Raw genomic sequence first — 10,676 nt, forward strand, 5'->3', positions numbered from 1 at the left:
CGAACAAATGCTCAAGAGAGGTTTCTTCGCAGATTCATGGGCCATTAAAAGTTCTGCAGCAGCATCCTTCTTCTCCAGAGCTATGCTCTTGCGGCTTCGCCAGCTCCAACAACATCTGCCCCCAGATGATCTACATGGCCAACAAGATTTTAATAAAATCTTCGCAGCTGCCCAATATGTAGCGGATGCTATTCTACAATCTTCCAGATTCGCAGCCAGGTCAGTAGCGGCCTCTACAACGGCCAGAAGACTGTTATGGCTCCGTCCTTGGCAGGCGGGAGTTAGACAGAAGTGGCAGTTAGCAATGGGTCCTCTGAAACGTGATCACCTCTTCGGAGATCTTCTGGACCCTCTCCTTTCAGAGACCACGGACAAGAAAAAAGTATTGGGGCCTACCACCAAGAAGGCCTCTAAACCACAGTCCTTTCGGCGCCCAAGTCGTCAACAGGATCAAGGGTTCGCCTTTCAAAGGAATCCAGGTCAGTATTCCCCTCGTTTTCGATCCCAATCTAGAAACACCAGGGGCAGAGGTTCCCGCTACCAGAGAGGAGCCTCTTTGACCAGAGCTTCTAAAAAACCCAGATGGTGAGTTTTCTGCTTTTCCCATAGGCGGTCGCCTAGCCTGGTTCTCCACCAGTTGGCGCCGTTCCTGTAAGGACCCCTGGGTCATTGACACTGTAGAAAGGGGCCTCCGTTTAGAGTTTATTTCTTTCCCTCCTACACGTTTTATTTCTTGCCCTTCTCCCAGCTCTTCTCCATCTCGTATCCGAATGGAGGAAGCTATTTCTCACTTATTGGCTATTAAAGCTATCCAACCGGTCCCCTCTCTCCAGAGAGGCTTGGGCTTCTACTCCATCCTCTTTATGGTCCCTAAGACCTCTGGAGGCTGGAGAGCCATTTTAGACCTAAAGAATTTGAACCAATTCATTAAATACAGGAAATTTAAAATGCATTCCTTGTCCTCCATCTTAGCCGCCCTGCATCCGGGGGACTTTATGGTCTCGCTGGACCTTACGGAAGCCTACCTCCATATTCCCATTGCAAAATGCCACAGGGAATTCTTACGTTTTGCCTTCCGGGGCAAACATTTTCAGTATAGGGCTATGCCATTTGGGCTTTCCTCGGCCCCCAGAGTCTTTACCAAGCTCTTGGGATCCCTGGCGGCACATATTCGGGCCACGCCCATCCATATTTTATGTTATTTAGATGACATTCTAATTCATGGAAATTCTAGGGATGGAGTGGCTGCAGATCTCTCCTCCACCATGTCGGTCCTACAGAACCATGGGTTTTCCATAAATTTCAGTAAGAGCCTCCTTAGGCCATCTACTTCCATTCTACATCTGGGAACCATCATTAATTCAGAGATATCCCAGGTTTTCCTCTCTTCTGAGAGAAAACTTAGCATATTGGATCTTATTTCACGTATCCTATCTCAACAGTCAGTCTCCATAGTCACCCTATCCTCCCTTCTGGGGAAAATGGTGTCGTGCATTGGCATTATCCCCTGGGCTCGTCTTCACGCCAGGGAACTCCAGTGGCTTCTGTTACCATTTCAGAGATCGGGGCTCAGCAACTCGACTCGTCGCATCACCATTACACCGGCAGTTCGCAGATCCCTCAAGTGGTGGACTTCTCCAGCCCTGGACAAGGGATCTCCATTCAGGTGCCCAGACCAGTTTGTAGTAACCACAGATGCCAGCCTATCGGGCTGGGGGCCCCATGCCCAGGGCCTAATAGCCCAGGGCACGTGGTCACGGGAGGAAGCCTCCAGGCCCATCAATTGGCTAGAATTGAGAGCGGTTTCCCTGGCCCTCAAACAGTTCAAACCTCACATCATCAACCAGCATGTTCTGATCCTTACGGACAACATAGCCACAAAAAGCCACATTTGCAGACAGGGAGGCACCAGATCCAAGGCCCTCATGAGGCAGGCCCAAAAATTGGGCCTTTGGGCGGAGAGACACCTCCAGTCGCTACTAGCAGATCACATCTCGGGGAGCCTCAACGTCCAAGCGGACTGGCTCTCACGAGCGACTATAGATCCAGGAGAGTGGAACCTCCATCAGGCATTGTTCCACCAGGTCTGCCTCAGGTTCGGTCAACCAGTACTAGACTTGTTTGCGACCGCAGCCAATGCCCAGTTCCCTCGCTTCATCTCCAGGTTTCCATCCCCGGGAGCAGAGGCAATCAATGCTCTCAGGATTCCTTGGCCTCCAGGTCTACTGTATGCCTTCCCTCCAATTCCAATTCTCCCAGACGTGATCCACAAGATCATCCTAGAGAGGGCTCGAGTAATCCTGATCGCCCCTCACTGGCCTCGCAGGCCCTGGTTCGCGGACCTTCAACATCTGTCCGTCCAGGACCCCTGGCGACTCCCCGTTTCGGAGGATATGTTGCGGCAGGGAGCCTCCTTTCATCCAGACCCGGAGTGGTTCCACCTCACCGCCTGGCTATTATCAGGAGAGACATAGACCTGCGAGGGTATGACCCGGACACAGTGGAAATCATCCTGAAGGCTAGAAGAGGGTCTACCAATCGGATATACGACCACACTTGGTCCAAATTCCATCAGTGGTGCTCGCAGGAAGGCTTATCTCCCCTGTGTCTTCCCATTCACAGGATAATCTCCTTCCTCATGAAAGGTTTCCATCAAGGCCTTTCCACCAGCACCATCCGGCGCCACCTGGCAGCCATCTCTTCTGTTTTGGCAGGGCCTCGCAGACAGCCTCTCCGTTCCTTCCCGGAAATTCAAGAATTTCTCAAAGGAATTGCCAATCTCAGGCCTTCTAAGATCCACAGATATCCTTCCTGGGACTTGCCACGGGTTCTTCATTCCCTCACTCAGGCACCCTATGAACCCCTGAAATCAGCATCCCTCAGGTACCTATCATTTAAGGTAGCATTCCTGGTGGCGATTACTTCCGCCCAACGCATATCTGAGTTGGCAGCCCTCTCAATCAGGCAGGACCTCTGCCAGTTCCACCAGGACAAGGTGGTTCTGCGACTGGATCCCACCTTTCTACCAAGGGTCAGTTCCATGTTCCACAGATCCCAGGATATTGTATTACCTTCTTTCTGTCTCCAACGGGAGCATCCCCTGGCAATTAGATGGCACACTCTGGACCTTACTAGAGCGTTAAAAAACTTATATTCAACGCACAGGACCCATTAGGAGGTCCGAAGCGCTCTTCGTGGCCTATCTTCCCAGATCCATGGGTTCCAAAGCATCTTCTACAGTAATAGGCCGTTGGATCAGAGGGACCATCTCTAAAGCATATGAGACAGCCTCCCTCTCCATCCCAAAGAACATTACAGCGCACTCCACCAGAAGTGCTGCCACATCTGCCGCTTGGGCGACTCAAGCCCCGTTGGAGGAAGTCTGCAAAGCAGCCACTTGGGCCTCACCAAATTCCTTCATAAGGCACTACAAAGTCGATTCTTATGCTTCAGCGGACGCTGCCTTCGGCAGAAGAGTACTCCAATCCGTTATCTCTCACGATAGCAATCTAATCCCACCCTAGGGACCAATCTATTGGGTATGTCCCATGTGACTGCTGGACCCGCTCCTTCAGTACGGAGAATAGGCATTGATTGCTTACCTGAACGCCTCTTCTCGTACGGTGAGCAGGTACAGCAGTCACTTCCCTCCCTTGTATGTGTCTTCTATGACTTCTATACCTATTTCTCTTCTAACAATGAGAGTTGAACACTAATGAGCCTTCACATCTGAGCCTAGTCTACGGATTCGCGAATTCTGGGGAAGGGGCGGATCCAGCAAGCTTTTTTAATACTAGGCTCAGTCCCATCGGATTGGACAGGAGCAACCCATGTGACTGCTGTACCCGCTGACCGTACGAGAAGAGGCGTTCAGGTAAGCAATCAACGCTATTTTCAATAATATTTTTGTCAAAATGTATCAATTTGAAAATACTTTAATATTCGAACTATTTATATACAACCGACTGCTTCTTTCAGTTTTATTTACTAATATTTTACTAAATGGTAACATTAATCAATACCTTAGAGATCTACAGAGCTCTTTTTACTAATAGTTGCTTTTGAAAAGAATATTTTCATAATATTTTAGGCCCTGCAGCAAAAAAGCTACTTTAAGATTATTATTTCTGTCTTTCCGTTCATTTCTCTATCTGATCATTTTCTGTTTTTTGGATCCTATAAATTCCTCTATTTATATTTGAATGTGCAGCAGAGACCTTAGCAGCTGGAATGTAGATGGTTTCCTGCTGAAAAGAATACTTGTTTTGTACATAGGAATTTAAATGGACCATTCTTGCTCATGATACTAAGATTTATAAATGTGGAGTTCTTTGCACTTAAGCAATTTAGATGTTTTGCAATTGAGAGCTTGCCAGTGTTCACCTTATACAATATAGAATAATAACATTAATACTGGTATTTATCTTCTTTTTATTAATGTTTTTAACATTTGAATTTTGAAAAATGTGTATTTAACATGAATTTTATTGCAGATATTTTGATGATGATGACGAAAAAGATGATGAGATGGATCCAGAAATTGAAGAAGCGTATGAAAAATTTTGCTTAGAATCTGAACGCAAGAGGAAACAATAAGTTTTACATAAATATTGTTGGTTTTTTGAAAAAAAAGCATAGAATGGACAATAAGTAAACAAATGGAAAATCCTTTAATCCATATCAAAGGAAATTAAGTTTTTCCAAATATGCAATTTCCCTCTTGTTAAACAGACTGCCAAAAAGAAGCAATTGTAAAGTGAAATTCTTTATCTTGAATAATATGTAAATATCATAGTTTATTTTATGTACAGTTAAATAAGCAGTGTTTTTGCGGTAACAAATTTATTTGGCGCATCACATTAAAAGTTCAATTTAGATTAAATTTGTAGTATTCTGTGAGCCGCCCCGAGTTTTCGGAGAGGGACAGCATACAAATCTAATAAATTGAATTGAAAAATTGAATTGAACTAAAAATTCACACTTCTGAAGTAAAATCCTTTCAATCGCAATGCATTTTGACTTGCTTTTGGAATGGATTTGTACATTCTTTCCTTGTAGCATTCATCTTACATTTTTAGGCTCATGAAGTTGCCATATTATTTACTCAATATTTTACAAATCATGAAAATTGTAACCACCCAAGGAGAATTTGGAGATGTACACAAAAATTGAATTTTCAAACAGCTACATTGTCAATTGATATTTCAGTTCATCAAAGCTGTCTTCAACATTATTATTGAGTTTTAGATGTCATATTGGTCATCTTTTAGTATGGTTTTAGATTACTAGAAATGTGTCATGTTTATTCCTTTACCCATTTTCATATTAACACTTTTTGCTTTAGCCATTATTTATTATCAGGCATGTGTTGACAAAACAATGATTAATGCTAATCATGATTACTTCAAAATCATGATTATTTAAAAATATCTGGTTCATCAGGTAAAGAAGATTGCAAAATCCCCACAAAATCATGATTTAGGATGCTTTCTAAATCTTGATCCACAGATAGCAGCCTAGAAATTCTGACTCTGACCTTTGTCCATGTTTGCAGAGGATAATTAGATTTTTATACCAGCAATATTGGACTCTAAGATGAGGGCTTGCTATTTTTGAGGTTTCAATGTATAATGTCTGAATTCAGCCATTTCTGTTGATTTTCACTTTGAAATTTTAAAGAAGCTGTTTTTTTAGTTCAAAACTCATAATATTTGTCTTTGAAATGCATACTAAAAGGAAAGCCCTTGTGTCTCTTTTTAGTTTGCATCACATTTAACAAGTAAATTGTTTACAAAGATATTTGTCTACTCATTATGTCTTCCCTTTAAATCATGGTTTTTTTTCTTCTCTAAAATTTTATCCAGGATACTTCAAACATTATTATTCACTGTTTTATATTACCTAGAATCTTGTTTCCTAACACCAAATGTGTTGAACTTCCTGAGCAGTAGGTTAAATAACTTATACAAAGACATAAGTTGTAAATATGTATGTAAATAGTGCTGTTTAATATTGCACCGTTATAACTTGGTACAATTTGTGTCTGTTAAATGAGTTAGTATAAAATTACATCTTCTGGTTGTTTAGCTTTTAGTTAACACCATATTTTGCAAAAAAAAATTAAAATAAACTGTTGTTGTTGGATACGTTTTATTTACTTTAGTGCTTTCATTTTTATTATTAAATCTTCCTTGTTTTCTTCTGTGCTGAGGAGTAATATCTTAATGGTTGCTGTCAGTCTCATTTAAGGCCTGATGACTACATGTACATATCTGTATTGACCAACAGTGTGTGTGCGTGCATCTATGGGGGGCGGTATATTCCCACTGCCTTCTGGCAAGATGTTGGGTTTTTTTTCAATTGCAATCTCCCCTGCCTAGAAATGTATATTCCTTGATAGTTTCTTGCTGAAATATTCACTGGATTCAACCTTGTTCACCCTCTTCAAAATCAAGCTCACAAAACATTGCTCCTGCTTTTCAGGGCTCCAGACTCTTCATCCTCAGGACATAGCGTTGTTTTTTTAAAATTGAAAGACTGAGAACCACATGGATCTGTCCCTGTATGATTGTGTTTTAGTTCCAACAGTACAAAATACTAAATCCTCTGCAAGGACCAGTATTTAGATGACATACTTCAAACCAGCCACCATCATCTCATCTAGGTGTGTGGTGTGAACTGGTTAGTATATTAAGGACTGTATGGTTGTACACTACACAATCTGAAAAAGTTAACTGGAGACATCATTTAATCTGTGATTTGAACTCAGCCATTGTGGACGTACCAAGTTTTACAATACAAAAATTACATAACGGAAGACAAGAAGAAATAAATGTTGTGAGGTGGAATCTCAAGTGTTTAAGGGGGGGGGTAGTTTCAATGAGTTGTGGGGCTAGTTTGCTTATAAGAAGGAAAAACACTGGATACGTCTCACTTATTGTCCATCAGAGACTACAGGAAATAACAGTGACTACTGCATAAACAATTGGACCTGTGGCCCTAGATCAGTGATGTCAAAACATTTAGAGACCAAATGCCCAAACTGCAATCCAAAATCCACATATTTATCGCAAGTGCAAACATGGCAATTCAACCTAAATACTGAGATTTTAGTTTAGAAAAAAACAACTCTTACATTAACATATTTTGTCTTTATTTATTTATTTATTTAACAGGAAAGTGAACACAAGAACAAGGGGACACAATCTGAAGTTAGTTGGGGGAAAGATCAAAGGCAACATGAGAAAATATTATTTTACTGAAAGAGTAGTAGATCCTTGGAACAAACTTCCAGCAGACGTGGTTGGTAAATCCACAGTAACCAAATTTAAACATGCCTGGGATAAACACATATCCATTGTAAGATAAAATACAGGAAATAGTATAAGGGCAGGCTAGATGGACCATGAGGTCTTTTTCTGCCGTCAGTCTTCTATGTTTCTATTCGTTTATTATGCCACCCTTCTCCTTAGACTCAGGGCATCTTACAACAGGTTAGCAATAGCACTTTTTAACAGAGCCAGCATATTGCTCCCACAATCCAGGTCCTCATTTTACCCACCTCGGGGGGGGGACAGTAACAGCTTTCAATGATACAAACAATTTTTTATTAAAAGGTAAAAGTTTGCATTTGGCATTCTTTTGAATAATACAATTTTTGCTCTTGTATGCATGCTGATAATTAGTCTAACCTTGGGTCATACTTTTAGTTTGAGAGCAACACATGCAGCACTCAGGTCATCTGTTAGTCTGTTCTTGGTGTCAGATTTGATATAATAAAGTTTTCATAACTGACCTAGATGAGGGAATGGAAGGGGAACTAGCTAAATTTGCAAATGATACTAAGCTTGCAGGAATAGCTAATACCCCAGAGGACATGAACACTGAGTCCTATCTAATAAAATTAAATTCAATGCAGAGACAAGTAAAGTCCTATACTTAGGTAAGAAAAACCAAAAATATACATACAAATTGGGTGAAACCACACTCAATAGCAGTGACTGTGTGAGAGAGATCTTGGAGTCTTAGTAGGCAACCAGTTAAAAATATGAACCAGCAGTATGCAGCTGTAGCCAAAAAAGCCAATACAATCCTAAACTGCATTAATAGATACAATCTAGGTCTAGGAAGGTACTAATACCACTTTATAAAGCCTTAGACGAGTGCTTCTCAAATACTGGGGTGTCACCCCCCCCCCCCCGGGGGAAGGGCAGAGCAATGCCAGGGGCGTATAACCCCAGGGAATGGTTTTTGTTTTTTTTTTTTGCTGTAGGGAGTAGGAAGCACATCCTACCTGACACTTGTACCAGTACCTCCATTGCGTTTGTCGGCATTGTGTCCTAGTCAGCCTGTTCTAAAAGAAAACATCTTGCAAGTTCAATCAAACTTCTCAAACTTGTGAGATGTTTTCTTTTAGAACAGGCTGCCCTGGACACAACGCCAAGGAACGCGATGGAGGTACCGGTATGGTAGGATTCGTATCTCATGGTGGGGCACAATTTTGGGGTGGCAGGTCAGGCAGGATGGGCCGTGAGATGCACATCAGCAGAAAGTTGGGATGGCACCGTTTCCTGTAAGCTGCGCGCGTGCCCCAAAATACCCCCCCGCACCCTTTTCCACGGGCGCGCGCTCCCCATTCCCCTGCCAGCCCACGGGGGGGGGGGCGGGAAGGTGCCGGCAGTAGGAGGAAAGGGAGCCGCAGCCGCTCCTGCCTCCCCACGGTGCCTCCGGCCCCCTCACGCCCCTGGCCTCTCGGCCCTGCCCCCTGCCTGCCTGATCCGCCCCCTCTCCTCCGACGCCTCCTGCCTTGGGGCGCAACTTCTCCCGCGGCTGTGGCAGCTGTGGCGGCTGCGGCTTCTCCTCTGGATGAAAGCACTCCCAGACAGTGGGCTGTGAGAGAGGGTTTTCTCCGTGCACTTGGGGAATGCCCGCCCTCTCCCTCTCGCAGCCCCTTTGCTGGGAGCGCTTTCGTCCAGAGCTTTCAGCAAGGGGGCTGCAGTAGAGGCAGGGCAGGCGTTCCCGAAGCGCTCGGAGAAAGCGCTCTCGCAGCCCCCTTGCTGACAGAGAAAGAGAGAGAGGGGGGAGAGAGAAAGTAAGAGAGAGAGAGAGATAGCAAGAGAGAAAAGAGAAAGAAAGCAAGAGAGATAGAAAAAAAGAGAGAGAAAGAAAGCAATAGAAAGAGAGAAAGAAAATGAGAGAGAAAGTGAGAAAAAGAGAAAGAGGGGGAGAGAGAAAGAGAGAGAAATGACTCTTGATTTAAAGCCTATGGTAAAGAGCACCCAAATAATAACAGAGGAAAAAAACCCAGCCGTTTGTGTGTGTGTGTGAACTCTTGAACCATTTCCAATAGCTCACCTGTTATTGGAAATGGTTCAAGAGTTCACACACACACACACACAAGGGGGGGAGGAGACAGGGATGGAAAAAGAGAAGATAGTAATAATAGATTTTGTTTTCTTTCTTTCTTTATTTATTTATACTTCTATGCCGCCCAGTCCCAAAGGGACTGTCGCTCAGACACTATACTTTTCCGCCCACACTGAAAAAAAATTAGAGGGAACATTGATTGGCGTGAAATGTTTAATTCCTGGGGGCGCCTAACAGAAAATAATTGAAAAGCACTGCCTTAAGACAGACCACACCTAGAGTACTGCATCCAGTTTTGGTCACGCTACAAAACAGACGTAGAGACTTTTGAGAAAGTGCAGAGGAGAGCAACCAGGATGATTATGGGACTGGAGACTAAAACACATGAAAAATGGAACTGGGCATGGTTAGTCCAATAGAAGGACCAGGGGAGATATGATAGCAGTCTTCCAATACTTGAGGGGCTGCCACAGAGAGGAGAGGGTCAAACTATTTTCCAAGGCAGCAGAAAGTCAGACAAGGAATAATGGATGGAAACTGACCAAGGAGAGATTCAACCTGAAAATAAAGAGAAAATTTCTGATAGTGAGAGCGATCAACCAGTGGAACAGCTTGCCTTCAGAGGTTGTGAGAGCTCCAACAATTGAGACTTTCAAAAGGAAATTGGACTGCCATTTGTCCGAAAAGGTGTAGGGAGTACTCCCGCTTGGGGAGGGCAGGTTGGACTAGTTGACAGGACCCAGAGAAGGCCAACTCTGTGGGACCTAATTGGTAAAGATAGAGGAATACAATATAGGAAAGATATAGAATAGAATAGAATAGAATAGGCCAAGTGTGATTGGACCCAAGGAATTTGTCTTGGTGCATATGCTCTCAGTGTACATAAAAGAAAAAGATACATTTGTCAAGAATCATGTGGTACAACACTTAATGATTGTCATAGGGGTCAAATAAGCAATGAAGAAACAATCAATATTAATAAAAATCTTAGGATACAAGCAACAAGTTGCAGTCATACAGTCCTAAGTGGGAGGAAAAGGATAGGAATTATGAGAAAAACTCGTAGAAATAGAAGTGCAGATTTAGTAAAAAGTCTGACAGTGTTGAGGGAATTATTTGTTTAGTAGAGTGATGGTGTTCGGAGAAAAAACTATTCTTGTGCCTAGTTGTCTTGGTGTGCAGTGCTCTGTAGCAATGTTTTTGAGGGTAGGATTTGAAACAATTTGTGTCCAGGATGTGTACACACACACACACACACACACACACATATATATATTTACGAAATTTACGAAAACATATATATATATATA

The 10,676-nt window shown here is 43.0% G+C and overlaps 1 protein-coding gene across 2 annotated transcripts in view; it reads left to right on the top strand.

The window, feature by feature from the left end:
* Positions 1 to 6,144, top strand: part of PAIP1 (poly(A) binding protein interacting protein 1) — a 51,389-nt gene extending 45,245 nt beyond the window's left edge. For both annotated transcript variants that reach the window (XM_070743391.1, XM_070743390.1), the window contains exon 11: positions 4,494 to 6,144. In XM_070743391.1, the coding sequence (XP_070599492.1) occupies positions 4,494 to 4,596 (103 nt within the window). In that variant the 3' untranslated portion in view covers positions 4,597 to 6,144. The remainder of the gene's footprint in view (positions 1 to 4,493) is intronic.
* The last annotated feature ends 4,532 nt before the right edge of the window (positions 6,145 to 10,676 follow it).

Source organism: Erythrolamprus reginae, chromosome 2 (assembly GCF_031021105.1).
Source record: "Erythrolamprus reginae isolate rEryReg1 chromosome 2, rEryReg1.hap1, whole genome shotgun sequence".
Classification (NCBI taxonomy): Eukaryota; Metazoa; Chordata; class Lepidosauria; order Squamata; family Dipsadidae; genus Erythrolamprus; species Erythrolamprus reginae.